Source organism: Poromitra crassiceps (genome assembly GCF_964638095.1).
Source record: "Poromitra crassiceps genome assembly, chromosome: 3".
NCBI lineage: Eukaryota > Metazoa > Chordata > Actinopteri > Beryciformes > Melamphaidae > Poromitra > Poromitra crassiceps.
Window position 1 is genome coordinate 22,479,339 of NC_139625.1, and position 21,543 is coordinate 22,500,881.

The window sequence follows — 21,543 nt, forward strand, 5'->3', positions numbered from 1 at the left end:
TGGTTCAAATCCCGTTAGGTGCAGAAATGAATGAGTCATGCTCTGTCCATTGAGATGCCCGCGAGCAAGACATTACACCTACAGTACATAGGACTGTACATAGTACATAGTACATAGGACTGTGGTTGAACTGGGAATTAGAGGTGTTCCGATACCCTTTTTTCCATCCCGATACTGATTCCGATAAGTCAATTTGCCTATCAGCTGATACCGAGTACCGATCCGATACCAGTGCGTAATATATTAATTGCTGTATACTACTAACCCTGTATGGATGTCATATACTGTAGAGACACTGCGGACGGAGCGCGTCATCATTCAGAAACCACGCCTAAACCCCCACCCCCCCCCTTCCAATCCTGGCGTTCTCCAATAGAGACAGTCGGCATGTGTGGGAACGCCCACAACATGTTATACGGCTGGCACGCGAGTGGGGTAAAACCGTCCATATATCTCAATGGGCTGACTCACCAAAGGAAGGTGCTGCGGCTCTAACTACAGTTTTGGGGATTCTAGAGCAGAACACAAGACGTCTATTCAGATGTGCATTTACTGCGGTGGTTGAATCCCTGATCGTGTCTGCCTGGGCTGGGCTAGCAGCTATACTTACTCTGCTGAATGGATAGAATGGGAGGATTTACCCCACCCTGACCACACCCCCAGCCAATCTTCGGAGATTCCAGGCCGACGTGCTGCACTCTCCACTCGGCAACACGAAGGCAGCTGGCTGCCTGCGGGTCGCTGAGCTCCACTCCTCCCGTCAAAAGGCTCTTCCCGAGGGGAGCGCCACAACACACTGAATCCCACTCGATTTGGAGGCGGAACACGCCAGGATTGGCCAAAGCCCAATCCAGTCCCCAGAATTGTCAAATAAAATCATCGACATGATACTATGACCCGCCTCTCAACCTGTCATCTTAGACAAACTATGTTTTCAGTCTGAAACGGACTCATTATGCACGTGACGAACAGGTTCAGTTCGACTTTAATGTGACTGCCTGTTACGCAGAAAATACTTCCTGGTCGCACTCATGCAACAGTAAAAATAGCCAAAAACCAGTTGGCCAGGAAATTGTTGAAACTTCCAGCAATTATAATACAGGTATCGGGTAACAAATAGATTCATATGAGTGTAAGCTATGAGACAAATGTATCAGATTCATATGAGTGTAAGCTATGAGACAAACGTATCTATGCAGATTTTGGAAAATTAATTCATTTTATTTTCCAATTTGCATCATCATTTGAATAAAGCGACAAATAAAGCGTGCAAATCTCTGAGTATAGGAAATGTAAAATGCAAAAAATTACGTTATTGAATTTGGATTTGAATTTTGAGCTAAAAACTGCACATACAGGTGGGAAATCTAAATTTAAATGTAGGATTACATTTTACATATTACATTATTACCATTTGAATTATGCATGCGATATCATGGCTGACCCCTCCCACCCTCCCACCCTCCCACCCTGGCCACAAACTCTTTAAGACACTCCCCCACGGCAAGAGACTGAGGTCTGCCAAGACCAGAACCACCCGCCACAAGACCAGCTTCTTCCCAACCGCCATCAGCCTCACCAACAAGGCCCAGAAACCCCTTCCGCCAAGGGCCTCACAAACAACCCCCGCCCCCCACACACACACACACACACACACTCACTACCTCCTCCTAAACTCAACTGAACTCCCCCCCCCATAAAACTGGAACTCATACTGTATCTAATTTAATGCCTGTCTAACTGGGACTGGTAAATTGATGTAAATTCCCTGCACATTAATGCCTATTTAACTTAGCCTGTACATTTCATGTACATTCAATGTAAACTCTTATCTAACTCTGACTGTAAATTCATGTAAATCCACTGCCTATTTAACGTATATTTAACTCAGTCTGTAAATCTCATGTAAATCCAACGTAAATTCATATTTATCATCCACAGAACACTTCACCACTCATGTACATATTGTATATATTGACTCGATTTGATTTGATTGCACTTGCAACCTTGCGATTGCCGTTAGTTATCTTCCTACTTCTTATCTCTGTATATTGATGTAACCGCTACGCTGCATACAGACACTAAGACAAATTCCTCGTATGTAACTTGCATACTGTGGCAATAAAAGTGATTCTGATTCTGATTCTGATTCTGATAGGCTTCCACAGATGGGTGCGGCTGGAAATGAGCACATCTTGGGAGGCTATAGTGCTACTGTGAGACCCATAAATAAGAAGCTCCAGTGAAGGCTATAGTGCTACTGTGAGACCCATAAATAAGAAGCTCCAGTGAAGGCTATAGTGCTACTGTGAGACCCATAAATAAGAAGCTCCAGTGAAGGCTATAGTGCTACTGTGAGACCCATAAATAAGAAGCTACAGTGGAGGCTATAGTGCTACTGTGAGACCCATAAATAAGAAGCTACAGTGGAGGCTATAGTGCTACTGTGAGACCCATAAATAAGAAGCTACAGTGGAGGCTATAGTGCTACTGTGAGACCCATAAATAAGAAGCTACAGTGGAGGCTATAGTGCTACTGTGAGACCCATAAATAAGAAGCTACAGTGGAGGCTATAGTGCTACTGTGAGACCCATAAATAAGAAGCTACAGTGAAGGCTATAGTGCTACTGTGAGACCCATAAATAAGAAGCTACAGTGGAGGCTATAGTGCTACTGTGTGAGACCCATAAATAAGAAGCTACAGTGGAGGCTATAGTGCTACTGTGAGACCCATAAATAAGAAGCTACAGTGGAGGCTATAGTGCTACTGTGAGACCCATAAATAAGAAGCTACAGTGGAGGCTATAGTGCTACTATGAGACCCATAAATAAGAAGCTCCAGTGAAGGCTATAGTGCTACTGTGAGACCCATAAATAAGAAGCTCCAGTGAAGGCTATAGTGCTACTGTGAGACCCATAAATAAGAAGCTACAGTGGAGGCTATAGTGCTACTGTGAGACCCATAAATAAGAAGCTACAGTGGAGGCTATAGTGCTACTGTGTGAGACCCATAAATAAGAAGCTACAGTGGAGGCTATAGTGCTACTGTGAGACCCATAAATAAGAAGCTACAGTGGAGGCTATAGTGCTACTGTGTGAGACCCATAAATAAGAAGCTACAGTGGAGGCTATAGTGCTACTGTGAGACCCATAAATAAGAAGCTACAGTGGAGGCTATAGTGCTACCGTGAGACCCATAAATAAGAAGCTACAGTGGAGGCTATAGTGCTACTGTGAGACCCATAAATAAGAAGCTACAGTGAAGGCTATAGTGCTACTGTGAGACCCATAAATAAGAAGCTACAGTGGAGGCTATAGTGCTACTGTCAGACCCATAAATAAGAAGCTACAGTGGAGGCTATAGTGCTACTGTGAGACCCATAAATAAGAAGCTACAGTGGAGGCTATAGTGCTACTGTGAAACCCATAAATAAGAAGCTACAGTGAAGGCTATAGTGCTACTGTGAGACCCATAAATAAGAAGCTACAGTGGAGGGTATAGTGCTACTGTGAGACCCATAAATAAGAAGCTACAGTGGAGGCTATAGTGCTACTGTGAGACCCATAAATAAGAAGCTACAGTGGAGGCTATAGTGCTACTGTGAAACCCATAAATAAGAAGCTACAGTGGAGGCTATAGTGCTACTGTGTGAGACCCATAAATAAGAAGCTACAGTGGAGGCTATAGTGCTACTGTGAGACCCATAAACGAGAAGCTACAGTGGAGGCTATAGTGCTACTGTGAGACCCATAAATAAGAAGCTACAGTGGAGGCTATAGTGCTACTGTGAGACCCATAAATAAGAAGCTACAGTGGAGGCAATAGTGCTACTGTGAGACCCATAAATAAGAAGCTACAGTGGAGGCAATAGTGCTACTGTGAGACCCATAAATAAGAAGCTACAGTGGAGGCAATAGTGCTACTGTTAGACCCATAAATGAGAGAGGCTTCTGCAATAGCTTGCACTCTGCAGTCTGCACATACTTCCTGTTGGCACCAGCATGGATGACAGATTGTTCTTACACTGTCAGTCAGAGGCTCCATTTCCTCCAATGACAGTTTTCAACTAGAGACCATCACACCAGGCACGACGCTCGCAAACGAAACCGACAGAGGCGTAAAAGGTGTGTGTGTGTGTGTGTGTGTGTGTGTGTGTGTGTGTGTGTGTGTGTGGTTGGGCGGGTCAATGTGGGTGTGGGGGGGGATGAAGCCCATTTTCAAACTCGGCCTTCATTTTGATGTCAACTACATATCTGTAAAGTTTTGTGACTGCATCTTGCACGGTTTAATACTTTCACGTTCACAAAATCTGTCCACAGACAGACAGATAAACACCTGGCAAAGTACTATGGAGTAGTTCCAGCTACAGTCAGCTACACACACACACAAACATACACATACACACACACACACACACACACACACGCGCGGCTTGTCACGACTGATGAGTGGTATGTATAGTAGCAACGCTGTCGTGGCTGGTAATCAACAGTCTGTTGTCAAACTGAATGGGGCACATAGGCAGAGTTTGACTTTTAGCTTTGGGGGGGGGGCACTTCTGCAGGAGACAGACATTTGACAAAAAAAATCAGTTTTACATTTGAAATTTTGCCCGTTTGAAGCCAGATTTAGAGGAATATCTCATTTTAAAGCTGGTATCATCATGGTCTCTCTCTAATTATCACTCAAAGTAAATCCTTTTGGTTGTTTTTAATACCTTCAGTAGCCGCAGTGACATCAATGGACGTACGTTTCGGTACAAGCATTCCTCAGCATTGTCATACATTGGTCTCACAATGCTGAGGAAGGCTTGTGCCGAAACGTGCGTCCATTGATGTCACTGCTGCTACTGGTAAAAAATGGTAAATGGTAAATGGCCTGCATTTATATAGCGCTTTTATCCAAAGCGCTTTACAGTCAGTAGGTACATTCACCCATTCACACACCGATGGCGGCAGGTTACCAACGGGAGCAATTTGGGGTTCAGTGTCTTGCCTAAGGACACTTCGACATGCAGACTGGAGGAGCCGGGAATCGAACCACCGATCTCTTTTATCCAAAGCGATTAGTGGACGACCCGCCCCACCCCGAGCTACAGCCGCCCTACTGAAGGTATTAAAAACAACCAAAAGGATTTACTTTGAGTGCTGGCTTTTCTGTTTGTTGTATATTGTTTGCGCCTTGCACCGTAGCTTTTGAACTTTTTTTTGAGAGTGCTCACTTGTCTTGACTAGTAGTCACTGACTTTTTGGACAACTCTCTCTAATTATTGTTTAATAAGTATAAGAATGGAAATATAAGAAATATTAGAATATGAGTAGAATTACAGAACATTAATACTCATTATTGTATGTTTAGTAATGTAATGTATATTATATAGTGCTTCACTGTTCACTGTTGCTTTTGACTGTGCTCAAAGACACTTTACAAATACAGCTTTAATAAAGAGAAAAAATATTAAAATAGATGAGAGAGAGAGGGGGGAGAGAGAGAGAAATATTATAGGTCAAAAGCAACAGTGAAAAGGGCTTTTTTGGAAAGATGACATAATGAGTATGAAAGACAATGGGCCCTATTTTCCCACAGGCCTTAGGCGCAAAAACTGGTGTTAAACACAAAAAAATGTGCCTTGCGCCTGCCTCGGGAAGATAGCAACATGGTTTTAGGCCCCAAAATGCGCTTTACGCCAAAGAGGCGTGGCGCAGTGTCAGAATAGGCCAGAATGGGCGTTTCGGCCTTAAATACCGGCCTAACGATATCTTCCGCCCTGGCGTTAATTTAGCGATTAGCGCTTTTCAAAACCAGGCCTATTCAGTGCGGCGGTTGCGCGGAGCTCTCCTCTGCCATCTCACTCTCTGTCCCCCCTCTCTCTCTCTCACTCCCTCTCTCTTGTGCATCAGACAAGCACAATGACTGATGGAAAAAAGGTTCTATTATTGTGCGTAATTGCGCGGACTCTCCTCTGCCATCTCACTCTCTGTCCCCCCTCTCTCTGGCGCATCAGACAGCAGACAGGCACAAAGCCACAGATGTGAAATCTCCCAGTATGCATTGAGGCAAATCCGTTTGACAAGAAATAGTTACCAAATCAGCTTAAATAGGGTAAGTGGTAGATCGAAATAATGTTTATCTTAACACAACATGCAATTGTGGAACATTTCAATATTGGACAAAATAAAATCGCGAAATCAAAACACAACCCTACCCTATGTGAAACATATATGTCATTCTGGGGCTATATATATCCCTCGCAGATTTAACGTGATTTAGATGAGTGACAGCGTAACGCGGTTCTACTGTCATGTCCTACTGTGATGTCCGCTCCAAAAAATTGGCCCTACTTCACATTTAGTTTTACAATAAAAACACATTTCTGCAATGACTTTACATAATGTAGGCTATATTTATGTGCATCATCCTACCTGTGCAGCAGGGGAGAGAAAACGATATCATTCTGGACAAACTTTCACCAATCTAATCTCATCATGACATAGGGATAGGCTATATTTTTCTAGCCAATGCGTTTAGAACATTCTTTTCACTTTGATCTTGCTATGGTGTAGCGTATTTACATGCTTGCAGTATTTAAACTGCAGTTAGATTGGTTTGAGAAGCATAATAATATGGAATAATAGCCTATATATGGAGACAGGCAGACGGGGATGAAAGGGAGGGGGGGATCAGAGCGCTTGGCTTTTCTCTGGACTGGATCGCTCCGTGGAATTGGAGTTTAAAAGGGAAGCTTGTGATTCGTTTACTGCACTTCCCCAATGAGCAGATTGTGCATAATTTTACGCTTAAAAGGCGTGGTTATAATGCTTAAGGCCGCCTGTAGCAGCGACACCAAAATATCGAGTGCGCTGGTCCACACCCACTACTCTGCGCTGCGCCTGGCACTAAGTGCAGTTTATAGGCCGATGCAACGATAGAGCCCAATGAGTTTTGGCCTGTCAGATGTGACTGGGGAGAGCATTCCAGAGGGAGGGGGCGGCTGCAGCAAGGCCCTGTCAGAGGCCCCCCTGTCACAGCTTTAGCAAAGAGATACCTGTGATTCTTGTCAACGTGGATATAAAATGTATGATCATATTCAGCCAGACAGTGAGATGGAGATTTACAATGGTGAGCATTTTTTTTTGTTTTTTTTACGACTTGGGGGGGCCTGGCCCCCCTGGCCCCCCCCTTAACTCCGCCCATGATGGGGCACTGATTTCCACACCTAAACACACACACACACACTAAACACTGTCTGTTAAAAGAAAATGCATTTCTGTGTCAGTTTTGTTGTCGTGGTGGTGGTGATGTAACGGGCCAAGTATAGACAGTGTGATGTCATCACGATTTGATAGCATAAAAATGGTCAACTATCTAAAAGATCAGCAGTAAACATCAGATGTTCAACAGTCATACAGGGAGATATCCATCGTAGAAGATGAGACCTTCTCGACCAACAAAAGCAGACAATAGACTAGAATGCAATGCAACTAACTGCAAGACAGGCTGTGTTTTGAGTTGTTTTTCTCAACTGGCAACGGCATTTAGCACTAGCGCTATAGATATTGCTCTCTCCAGTCTCCGCCTACACTTACTGAATGGAACAGGTTCTGGCTCATTCTCTGGGGGCTGTCAAAAGCCATTCTTGGAAATGTAGGAAATCACTGACTGAAGTAGCAGTAAACAAGGTTTAATGAGAAGTGGTGGCTGGGTACACCAGTAAATTACATCAGTAAACAAGGTTTAATGAGAAGTGGTGGGTACACCAGTAAATTACATTACAACACAATCAAAATAACTGCTGGAATCACAGATTGATGTGATTGAATGATGATCAATAGAGTAGCGCAGGGATGTCATGCCAGGAAGGATTTATTACATCACTGATGTACAGTACATCACAATTGCTCGAGTGACATCACTGATGACATCAGTGACATCACTGATGTCATCAGTGATGTCACTGATGACATCACTGATGACATCATAATGGTGACTGACACCACCACAGACAGACACCCACTTAGCCAATTTTAACTAAGCGAAGATGCATGAAATAAGGTCTGTGGTTAACAAAAGTTTATGAAACAGCGAACTTTGTGTTCAGCAAGATAATTTTCACAAATGAGGACCACTTTTATGACTTTTGAAGGGTTTTCTGAAAATCATGATTAAAAAAGCCTTTACGCTTTGAAAATCATAAAAAGCGTTCCTCATTTATGAAGATGATCTTGCTGCTACATCATAAACTATCATTATATCATGAACTTTTGTTAATCATATACCTTATTTCATGGATTTAACCTATTATATACTAGGGGTGGGGGAAAAAATCGATACACCACAGTATCGCGATATTTTGCCTGACGATATTGTATCGATATTTGGACGCCAAGTATCGATATTGCAAAAAAAAAAAAAAAAAAAAAAAAAAAAATTTTTTTTTTTTTTTTTTTTGCAGGCCATGCCAGGCCACCGGGCTACTATAAACTTTAGTTCCAAGGCCAGCAGTAAACAAACGGTAGCATATTTTCATTTTGTTTTAACAGTAACAGTTTTGTCATAACAGTAATTTACAAATTCCCCAGTTACTGAATGGGCTGCACAAGATGTTTTGTGTAAGTGAAGTGAAGTTGCAAAAACTACATAAGTACAGTAGTCCACACACACATCCAGTTAAGGTGGACTGTAAGTAGACTGTAACAAACAGTTCAGTTTGTCAGGTGCATGCAACTATGACATGACTTTATGAAAGTTGTTGGTCTGTCTACTTGACAATGTTGCTGCAATAAAATGGTTGAAGTCAGATGTACAGACTGAAAAATTGTTCTTATATAAACCAGATGTTGACAAAGTTTTCCTTTGGGGACATCATTTGCAGTTGAAAATGTAAGAAATCGCAATATATCGAAATATTCAATATCGCAATATCGATATATCGCAATATCGAAAATATCGCAGTATCGCAATACTATCGTATCGTGACTCAAGTATCGTTTCAGTATCGTATCGTGGGCATCTGGTGATTCCCACCCCTATTATATACAGTCAATGATTTAACCAGAATCCCCATACAAAAATCCCATTGACTTTTTAGCACCGGAAGTGCTAGCATCCAGGTCTTCCTGCGGTATTCTATAACAGTGGGGAAGGGAGGAGAAGAACTCAACTGTGACAATATAATTCATGCTGGGCTTTGACGTTCTACCAAAATTTACTTTTAGGTTGTTTTCAAGCAAAGGTACACATCGAGACTTTCCTGGACAAGGTATTGATGTCTGTGCTTTCAAGTGTGTAATAATCAGGCAGTCTGTGTGTTGTTGAAAGTCTTCATGTCTGTGTGGCATGCACCCCTTGTGTATTGGGTGTTTATAGACCCTTTTCACAGCAGCCATTTTGTGTGTGTGCAGGGTAAACAGGTGTGTAACCAATAACATTAATGATGGCTTCCAACTTTCATTCAATAGAGACCCTTTCACGGGGGCCATTTTGTGTCAAAAAGGCAGGGTAAACACAGGTGCATGCAAAACACTAATGAGGGTTTCCAACTTCTGAAGATCGAAACCCTCATTATTGTGTCTATTTAGGTGTTACAGAGCTGGGGCCCTCATTCATGCTATTGGTTACACCTGTGTTTACCCTGCCTTGAGACACAAAATGGCTGCTGTGAAAGGGGTTTATTGAGCTCTTTCTAACCTGCCCTTTCTTCTCTCTCTCCAATCTTTTTGATTGGCTCCTGATTAGCTGATGGACTCTTCACCTGCAGGGGGCGCACGGTCAGGCTGCAGCTATTTAAAGTGCCAGTGGGAGAGAGAAGGCAGGAATGGTACCCTGGCCTAGCTTTGGTTGTCGTTTCCTCATTTGTTTTCCTTTTTGGATTTGGGAAATGGAGGTTTGGGTTGCATTTGCTTTTTAGATGAACTAGTGGACCCGTGGGAGTTAGACCTTTGGTCTGTTTTGGTATGTTTGATTTATAATACAGGGTTTCCTCTACAGTATATGCATTTAGTAGCGGCGGTCCAGCGCTGCTAAATCCTGGCCACCGCTGCTTCAAAATAAGATCACATATTTTTGGGGGGACCTGGCCAAGAAAAGCAGCATGAAGTTACAGATACTACAAACAAACATTACATTATATAACATCACTTTTATAGAGAAATAAATGGTGCAAAGCACAAACTGTTATAGAACAGTAAATACGCGCAATTCTCCGGGCCGGCGTCGCCGTACGACATGCGCTTAAACACCGTCCCACCCCCCCAACCCCCCGGCCCCCCCAACCCTCAGGCCCTCGGCCACCGCTGCTGAAAGAAATCCTGGAGGAAACACTGTAATAAACATGTAACTGTTTGTCTAACTTCCTGGTGGCATCCAGAGCTGTGTAGATAGAAGAGTCCCGACATCTCCATTCACTCCAATGGACCAATTTTTTACTCTCAAGCGTTCCAGGAAGTAAGGTCCTAGATTAAGCAGCAATGTCGAGTTGCAGCAAAATAGACAGTTTGTGTTGTACTCTGAAAGGGTTTTTCCCCCCTTGAATCAAATTGTACATTATCACCTTTATTTTAGCATGCAAAAGTAGCGCGAGACCCATTCCTGGCTGTTCATTGGCTAATGAGTCTCGCATTTTGGTCCTCCGCTGACGCCACTCTCTCTCTAGAGCAGAGGTTCTCAAATGTTTTTCAGCCAAGGACCCCTTACAAGATAGAAAATATACCGGGGACCCCCTCATTCTGATTTGTGATTTTGGGCTAAGCTTAATTGTTTCCACGGTAACGTGCTTGACTTTTAATTTGATAGGTTTGTTATTAGAATGTAATCCATGAACCATTTTAGATTTAAAGCATAAACTATTTTCGTTGAACTATGAAGATTTTGCAAAAAAATATATACGGTATATATATTTTTTTATTACATTACATTTACATTACGTCATTTAGCAGACACTTTTGTTTTGTCCAAAGCGACTTACAATATCACAATTTGTCAACAGTACAGAAAACCACTATGCAACACAATCAATGACAGCCAAGATATTTTGATAGACTAGCACCATGTAGGAAGTAGTTTGAGAAGGAATAAGTAACATGTAGCATTTTATTTTTTAATTAAAAAAAAAAAAAAAAAAAAAATTTTTAACTTGCAAACTTTTCGCGGACCCCCTGGCAAAGTGCCACGGACCCCTGGGGGTCCGCGGACCCCCATTTGAGAACCACTGCTCTAGAGGACACTAGTGGCATCCTACTTTTATGTTGTGGCCCCTCAATGAGCCTTAACGTTGGACCACACCCCAAGATTAAAAAAGACTCGCAACACTAATTAGCTCCCAATGTTTTGTTTAATTTTGCATTTTAAAAGACAACGTTTGGAGCCGTTGCAGGCTCTTCGTCAGGTCAGGCAGCAAAACCACACCCCCAACCCACCAACAAGCCACAGGTGCCTGAGGTCTCATAAATAGGAGGAGAAACTACTTCTCGGTTTGCTCCAACACCAACCAGCCTGCTCTGCCCTTTTGTGCGTTAAGTGCATGTTGAAGTGAGTGGCTTAATATTTCATGCCTTAGTTTTGTTTGTAGGCTCTGTCCATGTGTGGCAACAGTCAACTGATCGATTGTTTGTGTATGTTTTGTAATTCAGTACAATTCCTTTAAAACCCACTGAGGATTTTGTTATTATGCATTTGTGTTGAGTTGTGTTTAGCAGCTCTAAATGTCATGCTTTCATCTCATCCCACCTCCTCACCCACAACCGCTCCCGTGACCACATCACCCCCTGTCCTCCATAACCTCCACTGCCCCCCCGAGTCCCCGTCCCACAACGCATCCAGTTCAAAGTCCTCCTCCGCACTCACAAAGCCCTTCATAACCAGGCCCCCTCCTACCTCATGAACGGCTCCACCACCATACCCTCTCCCGTAGCCTCTACTTCTCTGATGCAAACCTCTTGTCCCCACCACTCAGGACCAAGCGCCGGACCTGGGGTGATGCGTTATTATGGATCCCACTGGAGTTTTTGGCAGAACATGCCCTGCACTGCACCCGCCTACGCAACATTGAGGCGCCGGGATTGGCCTGGAGCGAGCCGAATCAGCCGATACGCCCCAGTCACATTTTTGACAGCTCAGGCTCACACTAACCTTGTGTCACCAGGCTCTCTCTCAAAGGAGAAGGCTCACACATAGCGCAAATCTCCCACACAGTCTGCATCCACACGTCATAGATACAGTCGGTCTGTGTGGGAACGCCCACAAAATGTTACTACGGCTGGAGCGCGAGACTAGACGGTGGGGTTGGTAAGTTGGGTAACACCCCCCATATCTCAATGGGCTGACACACCAAAAGCCTGTGCTGCGGCTCTACACTACGTCTGTTCAGATGTGCATTTACTGCGGTGGTTGAATCCCCAATCCTGTCTGCCTGGGCTGGGCTAGCAGCTAAATGCTAACTATGCTGAATGGGAGGATTTCCCCCACCCTGACCATGCCCCCAGCCAGCTACCCCAGTGTCTATGACGAGACATCGCCTAAATCTCTATAATAAATAAATAAATAAATAAATAAATAAATGGTCACGTACGTTCCATAATGTAACATGCAAAATGTAGCCCACCTGAAGCTACCTTTCCTTTGTTCAATAATGCAAACAGTCTTTGTGAGTTCCTAAACCATGCAACCAATATAACACAAATGTTAACGAGTCATAAATAAATTGCAGTAGAAAGTGCATTGTGATGCCCACACCCCTGTAATCAAACATGAATGCCTGGGCATTTGCACTGGCATCTGATGGGCAAACTCTGAGATATTATCACTCTTCTTGGGGTTGAATTTATGCAGGTAAACCTTGTCTCTTTTGTTTGAGTCTTCCAATCAAGTCAGACTTTCTGAAGAGAAAGATCATATATTTTAGGTCATATTAGCCTATTCATCATAGTAATGTTATTCCATTTCAGACATCTGCATCTATCTGCATAGGCAAAATTGAGGAGATAATACCTGCTATTCAGTATTCAGAACTATAATGTTAAATGAAGAAAGGGGAAAATACAAGAATAGCAGGACAGTAACTTCAATATAACGTTAAAAACCCATTTTTCTCATGGGGCTTGAGTCTTGCACTCAAGTCGAATTGTCTGAGGATAAACACAATGTTTTAAACAAATAACGTGGAACAGGCTAGTGTAGTGTAATTAAAATAACAGCTAACTTAACGTTATATACTGTATACTGTATGACATGACACGTCCACCACCTTGCCTCAAATAGGCTATCAGATTGAGGCGAGATGAAAATACCTGGTGCGCTACTCAGAACTAAGCTCGCGTCACCAGGCACTACTAAGAACAGTCTGCATGGGCACCTGCCTGGCCAATCCTGGCGCTTGAATGCTGCATAGGGCGTGTTCTGCCCAAAACTCCAGTGGGATCCATAATGACGCTGGGGTGACAGAGCTTTCTCCGTTGCTGCCCGCTCCCTCTGGAACTCTCTCCCCAAACACATCAGACTGCACCAATCTGCCCACATTCAAATCATTACTCAGAACTCACCTGCTCAACCTGTGATAAGTGTGTATTGTACTGTAGTCTGTATTAGGTTTCAACGTGTTGTTTCCTCATTCTTGACCATTTGTATTGTGTATTTTATGTTTTTCATGTGTTTCCTTGATCTTTTTAAAAAACCCTTGTAAAGTGTCTTTGAGTACCATGAATAGCGCTCTATAAATGTATTATGTGTACCGTCTGTTTGTGTGTTCTATACAGACCCACCAGTTAAGAGGTTAAAGGGAATGTCCATGCAATAGCCTAATAAACCTCTTTTGTGGAATTGTTGCCTCGATCTCCCTCATTCACGCCTCAGGCCTCAATGGCATTGAGTGTGTTTATATGCAGACAATAAGCCGATAACTGGGAATAATCAGGTAACTGGCAATAATCTGATATCCGTTTACATGCACTTAGTAAATGGTGGGAACTCACCTGAAAAGTCTGTGAGTGGACATGTGACTGCAATGAATAAACCTGATGACTCAGCAGTAACCTAGGGGTGTTTATCGGTTTTCTCATAAACTGATAACGGCCTTTATCCGATAAAGGAGGTCGTTTACATGACCACTTGATAATCAGGTAACTCTAGAAATCCACTAATAAACAGTTTATTAGTGTGCATGTAAACGCACTCACTGCCTCATTCAAACATCAATGTCCCTAGACTCCAGCCCTCTCAGACCTAACACTGGGATTCAATGCTGGGTGTCAAATTAGGCAACAGGGTGGCAAAGTGAGTAGGGAGACTGTCCAACTGGTAGACCTAACAGTAAGCATCCACTGCGCTGAAGTTTCCTTTAGCAAGACACTGAACCCCTTAAAAAATCCCTCAAAAAGCTAAAATAAAGATAAGACAGAATCACTCGACGCCATAGCGGTGAGTTTGAGGAGTGGGACAGGCCCATGAGGTTACTCACTGAAAGCAGCGATGGCCAGAGCGATGGTGATCACGATGGACACCCAGGACACCCACAGGGCCTTCTTGCGGTAGCTCTGCGCCTCGTGGGGCTTCAGTCGCATGCTGCTCTCCAGAAGACCTGCGGACAAGCTGATTTCAGGACACCAGCAATATACAAGCCTATGACGCTATAGAGACACTGCGGGGCGCGTCATCATTCAAAAACCACGCCCAAAACGGGGGGAAACAAAAACTCCCCCCCAATGCTGGCGTTCTCCAATGTCACGTGTTGCACACAAAGATCATATATACGGAAGATGAACACTCCTTGACAGCTATATCCACATTTTTCTTCTCGCCAATTCTCAATGGCTTCCTTGTTTTCACTCGGGAGTAAAAAACCCCATTAATTGATGATTTTTTTACATTTGTTGTCTGCGCAGCCCACCACACAACAGCTTTTAGCTATGTTTAATTCAAGGAAAATGACGCTGGTGTATGGGAGTGAATGGAGAGCTTTTCCCCGTGATGGGCGTGGCCTATTTCATGCAGTGTCTCTATTGATAGAATTCTGTTAAATCACCACACGGCCATTTTGGTAGGAAAACAACAGGTGATTGTGATCAATTAACAGGTGATTACAATCAAGTGACACTTACAGCCAATGAGCTGTGTGTATTGTAGCGCCATATTGGTAGGAAAAAGGCTTGCGACATCATCGGAATACTATGAATAGCAAGATCAGGAGCAGTGACCTAGTAGAGCGTAAATTCACCTCAACTCTTAATTAGCTCAATTTATTAGTATAAATGATTTTAACTTGACAACATAAACATTCTAAATTGCCCCTAGCTTACTTCCTGCTGCAGTGTTTGCTGCCTATAACAATAGCTGACAGGAAATAAGATAGGTTTCAAACTGTTCCCTAGTAACACAATTGTGTGAAAATCATCTATACTTCAGTAAGTAATGTCAAACTGGTGTAAATTAGAAGATGAAGATGAAGATGGGGCCTGTCAATATATTTGCTATTTGTTTATATTGATGATTGTTTGCCTTATGATGATCAGCAACATGGTCATGGTTTAGCCACCTTTTATTTATCCCTGATTGGGAAGTAACAGATTATACAGTTAAAGGACTACAGTAATCTGATTACAAAAACACTTGTGATGTTACAGTTACTGTCAACATATGTTACAATGTTTGCTATAGTGAGATAACTAACACAGTTGTACCCATGTTGAAATATCTGCTTGTTGCTGGTATACTGGTCTGTACTCTGTGGATTGAGGGAAATGTCCTTTAAACTATATAGATTTTGGACTAGTCAAAGTAAACCAAAAGTAACTGATAGTAATCAAACTCCATTCCATCATTTTTTTACGTGTGCCTGTGGCCTTCCCACAATACCCAAGTGTGAACAAGAACATCAACAGTTGGTTGACTTAATGCATTTGTGTCCATATTGTTTATGGACAGACATCAGTTTTGGTGTGCTGGGGGCACATTAGCACATTATTATCTTGTGGTTTTTATCCTTAGAGTGGAGAACAGCAAGCAAAAATCACCAATAATAATAATAATAATAATAATAATAATAATAATAATAACAATAACAATAACAATAATAATAATAATAATAATAATAAAATAAATAGTATTTGTTACCTATTCTCATTATGTTAAATTATTTTCAGATTAATGTGACATATTTGAGGTATAAAGGTAAAGATAAGAAACACTGATAAATACACAAGTCAGGAAATGTATTTCAAGCACATGTTCTTCTGTGCCACCTTGTATAAAGATACACCTGCCACTGTGTAAATAAATGACCTTGTGAGTTTCAGGCTTATTCCCAGAGGTAATCAGCTCATCATATTCACAAGTGTCTAATCAGCACATGTGATTTTAGGGTAATGTAACAACACAGTTAGACCTACTGTATGCATTTAGTACTCCGATACTACCCAACCCTGCAAATATTGACCCTAATAATATCCTGTCAATCATCAGTTATTGTCTTGTTTAATATTTGGTTTGAATACTTTTGAATGCAAGTGCTTTGCCATAGCGAACAGAATACATCTGCATCAGATTTCCACTGCATCAAAGAAGGGGTTTACGTTTTGCTGTAACCTGCAGTGTTCTTAGGTTGGTTATGTTTAGGCATGAGGAGTGAGATGGTTGGGATTAGGGTAAGAAGAATAACAGGGCAGGTGACAGAATCTGATGGGTCACCAAATAATCGAGATCTGCCACCACTGAAATGTGTGACCGCAGAGTAGAGCTGCAATGATTAGTCGATTAGTCCAGTGGTTCTCAACCTTTTTACACCAAGCACCACCTCAGAAATTACCACCATATATACAGTTAGGTCCATAGGTATTTGGACATTGGACACAATCTTCATCATTTTGGCTCTGTACACCATCCCACAATGGACTTGAAATGAAACAATCAATATGTGCTTTAACTGCAGACTTCCAGCTTTAATTCTGGGGTATTTACATCCAAATCAAGTGAACGGTGTAGGAATTACAATACATTTTAAGGGACCGAAATAATTGGACAAACTAACATAATCATGCAATCATCCAAATGGGTTCTGAAGCATTTGACTGAATATGAGCAGATAATATTGTCCAAAACACTTCAGAATGTATTCTGCTGCTGTTGTCAGCAGTTGCATCATCAATAAATACAAGGAAACCAGTTCAGCCATACATGCCCACGCATGGGCATGTGTATAGCTGTCAATGGAAATTGAACTCACAGTAGTCATACATGTCCACGCATGGGCATGTATGACTGTTCATAGACCTGATTCCCTTGCATTTATTGATGATGTGACTACTGACAACAGCAGGATGAATTCTGAAGTGTTTCGGGCAGTATTATCTGCTCATATTCAACCAATTCATACACCATTCACCTGATTTGGCTGTAAATACCCCCGAATTAAAGCTGGAAGTCTGCAGTTAAAGCACATATTGAATTTGATTGTTTCATTTCAAGCCCATTGTGGTGATGTACAGACCCAAAATGATGAATAATGTGTCCAATGTCCAAATACATATATGGACCTAACTGTATGAAAGTATGAGGGAGGGAGCCCCGCATACCACCAGTGGTACCCGTACCACAGGTTGAGAACCACTGGATTAGTCAATTGACAGAAAATGAATCAAAATCTGCAACAATTTTTTATAATCGTTGAATCGTTTTGACTATTTTTTAAGAAAAAAAATCTCTTGTTCCAGCTTCTTAAATGTGATTGTATTTATTTCTATTTCTGGTTTCTTTAGTCTTCTAGTCTCAGTAAACTGATTATCTTAGGGTTGTGGACTGTTGGTCAGGACAAAAGGATGTCATCTTGGGCTTTGGGGAAAAAGACAAGTGATTGGCATTTTTCACAATTTTGTGACTTTTTATAGGCTAGACCAAACGACTAATCGATTAGTTGAGTAAATAATCCACAGATAGCATAATCGTTCATTAAAATCATTCATTGCAGCCCTAAATTTAATATCCTGTCAATCATCAGCCATTGTCTTGCCTTGTTTAATATTTGGTAGCAAATTGCCTACTTTTAAATGCAAGGGCTTTGCCATAGCAAAAAGAATAGCCTAATTTCCACTGCATGTACAGGAATGGAGTTACTAAGCAGAGCCTACCTGGCTGGCCCATTGGTAGCCTATACTATGGTAGTCTACCTCACTCACTGCCTTGCATTTACGCACCGGACTGTGCGCTCTGCCCACGGGCTACTAGTCCAGTCTAAACTAGGCAGTTTTAAACTTTGGGCTAATTGCCAACAGCCTACCTTGGTCCTCTATGCTGTCTGTTATCTTCATCTCCTGGTCCATGTTGAAAGCTTCTCCAGGCGGACTTTCTGTCTTGGGTTGCTGCTGTTGGGAGTCCGCTGCCTGCTCGCACTGTCCGTTCACCGCCGTGCAGGGGTCCACTACCACCGTGGGGTCCACTACCGCGGTGTCCTGCGGTGTGGGGTCCGTCATCTTCACGCTGAGTTACGGCTCAAGGGAAGCGCTCGAAGAATGTCACACCCAGGCGACAAGTGCGAGCTGACAGCGGGGAGGGAAAGAGACCACACCGGGGAGGGAGGGAGAGAGAGAGAGAGGAGGGACGCCTGGCGGAGCGAGTGCAGGTTCAGCAGCGTCAAGTCAACCACAGTTACAGTTAGGCAGAGTATGACCGGAAATTTACATGTTTTGAATTCAAAATAAAAACGTTACATGTGGGAAAGGAGTGTAGGTCCTTTATATATAAACTCCTCAAAAAAAGTTCGGAAACGTTATTTCGGTCGATTATTTCTCCCCTTTAATAATACCAATTGGTATTGTATTTTATATCGTTGGAAAGCCTGATTAGTCACCTTTACAACGAAGTACAACTTGTAAGGATCATGCATTCGTGGAATGAGCAACACAGCTAACCGTGTGGGTAGCGCCCCAATTTTTTTTGCCAAAATCCCCTGCAATATTCTTCTGTTGGTATTCACTCTTGTTTTGAGCTTCAAGTGCTGGCAGGTGTGTGCCAGTGTGACTGGTACCTGATTGGCGCCTAATTTGGGGTGCCAAGTTGCCAAGCTGTTGTGGCTGCATATGGATCTTCCACTCTTCTGAGGTCCCTACAGTGTAAAATGAATTAAGTGTAAAAATGGCCAATATGTGCTGTTTTTTCCTTATTAATGTGGGAGAGTGGAATCATCCAATCCACCAAGCAACTCAAAACAAGAGTGAATACCAACAGAAGAATATTGCAGGGGATTTTGGCAAAAACAATTGGGGGCACTACCCACACGGTTAGCTGTGTTGCTCATTCCACGAATGCACGATCGTGATGTTGATGATGCTGTCATCAACTTAATACCAACATACTAGTTTAGTTACATTCAATTGCATGGAGGGGAAAGTTATGACAAATTAATCAACATTGAAGCGTTATTCCCCACCCTTTTAATGGCACGTAAAAGCTTAAACACTCATAAAAGTGGTCCTCATGTGTCAAGATTATCCCGCTGAACACTGGTTCGCGTTTGATTAAGCTTGCGTTGCCCAGAGACCTTATTTGAAGCATCGTGCCAAAAACCCATTCAAAAATCCCATAGGCAGAAACAGTGAAGAACCCGGAAGTCCCAGACTTCCGCGTTCCGACTACAAAAATACGTCATCCCTGGGGGGGCTCTCTAGTGGAGCTGGATTCAGCGTTGAGGGTCTGACTCATTCATCATTGGACAATACAATGTCAATCTTACCGATCTATCCAATCAACAACCAATTTGGTTGAATAAATTAATTGATTGGTAGTGATTGGTGAGGGCGGTTTAGGCTTCACTGTTCCCTGTGAATTGCATGTGTTTTTCAACCAATCATAGATTTGCCTGAGATAAATTACCAAGGAATTGAACAGCCCAAGAGGGGAATGTTATTGTAGTGTACTGTGGGCACGACAGACAGACCCACTGGCACAGACTCTGTCTGCATGCCGCTCCATCAGTGCCCTGCAGGTGTCACTGTTGAAGCATTTAAGAAAAAACACATTTGATTGATATTTTATTAAAAAATATATATTATTATATAAAATCCCCCGTCTCTTCTAAAAAATAAGGGAGGACCATCCTCCCTTGTACTACATTTAGAACCTCCACTGATATATATATATAGTGCAATTATTTTCCTTTGTTATTCTCACCTTGGTCCATAGCCTATATAGCCTACAAAAAAAACATCGCAACAAGTCGCTGTTGAAATGTGAAAACCTAAACTCATGTTGATGATGATTTGCTGCTGCTGCTGAAGTTCCACAAAGTGTATACAGTATTCGTCTTTTATTTTGAAAGTCACAATCGGAAGTCGTGTTTTTGTATTCCCTCTGGCTTGACACTGGTGATGTTGAGCGCAGTCTAGAAAAACAATAAAAAAGAAAACATTTCTCGCCAGACACAGTCGGATTCGCGAGGTCGTGATACTGCAACACCCAGGCTCTAATTACCGTTCCCGTGGGGTTCACGAGACCTCTGCTCGTGCTGGAGGCTGGATCACGGGCTCCGTTCACCCCGCGCGCCGCTCTGGCGCCGCTGCAGAGCGAGGAAAAACATCTGTCCCTCCCAGGTGGATTCAATCAAAGAGCCCCGGGCCGTGCGGTGAATGGGCTCCGTGCCACTTTACAAAGCGTAACGTTAGTTAGCCTATTAACAATTAGTTAGGCTACTCGGAGTCGTTACACATCTCAAAAGCAATGTTATTATAGCCTACTAATTATAGGCAACTCACTGGGAGCAGTATAGCTAATTCATCACACACTCCTTACATTACTTTTCCCTACCCCCAGAGACCTTTATTCCTGAAGATGCAGGCAGGCCGGCCAGGCCAGCCGAGAGCAGCCTACTGGGAAAAAAAAATAGATAAATAAATAAATGCTGTAGACTCCAGTCTACACTTGTCGAGATGTTTTATTATAAGACTGAAGTTTGCTAAAATCACAGGACTTCATTTCAGTTCTGGATCTCTGCTTCCACTTAGTGGAAGAAAGTCAGTAATGCAGGCCAGAGGATGCTCCACTATCCTGCAGCAGGGGCATCAGTTCACTTCAGCATGGCAATCATGTATGGCATTTCATGGCCCCATTTTTAGGATCATGATGAAGCTGAAAGATTGAGTAAAAACAGATTTGGAAATATTTAGAAGCCATAGCAACAACAACATCAAGGACGAATGTTCCCTTCCCTCTCTAAGCTGTGACCTGGCTCTCATCCGCTTATATCACATCGACCAAAGAATGTCCCGTCATCCTTCATTGCTCCAGCAGAAGTGTTGTCTATATAGGTTTGGGAATTTTGGTGGGAAATGATGCACCATATTCAAATGGACTTGAGTGCAATGGTGTGCACAGACAGTGGTAGCGCTGTCGCCTCACAGCTAGAAGGTCCTGGGTTCGATTCCCGCCTGGGACGCTGAGGGTGCCCCCCCCCATGTCCTCAGTGCCCACTGCCCAGGTGGGCCATCTCGTCAAAAGGGGCTTTCTATGTGGAGTTTGCATGTTCTGCCCTGGGGTAGCCTACATCGGTAGCCTCGGGACCCCCACT

At 42.8% G+C, this 21,543-nt stretch overlaps 1 protein-coding gene across 1 annotated transcript in view; it reads right to left on the bottom strand.

Annotated features, from left to right (window-relative positions):
• LOC310773422 (transmembrane protein 163a) overlaps positions 1-18,460 on the bottom strand; it is a 66,155-nt gene extending 47,695 nt beyond the window's left edge. The window contains exons 1-2 of the mRNA XM_083633300.1: positions 18,262-18,460; positions 14,452-14,571 (exon numbers count right to left, since the gene is read on the bottom strand). Of these exons, the coding sequence (XP_083489426.1) occupies positions 14,452-14,571; positions 18,262-18,454 (313 nt within the window). The 5' untranslated portion in view covers positions 18,455-18,460. The remainder of the gene's footprint in view (positions 1-14,451; positions 14,572-18,261) is intronic.
• Between the last annotated feature and the right edge of the window lie 3,083 nt (positions 18,461-21,543).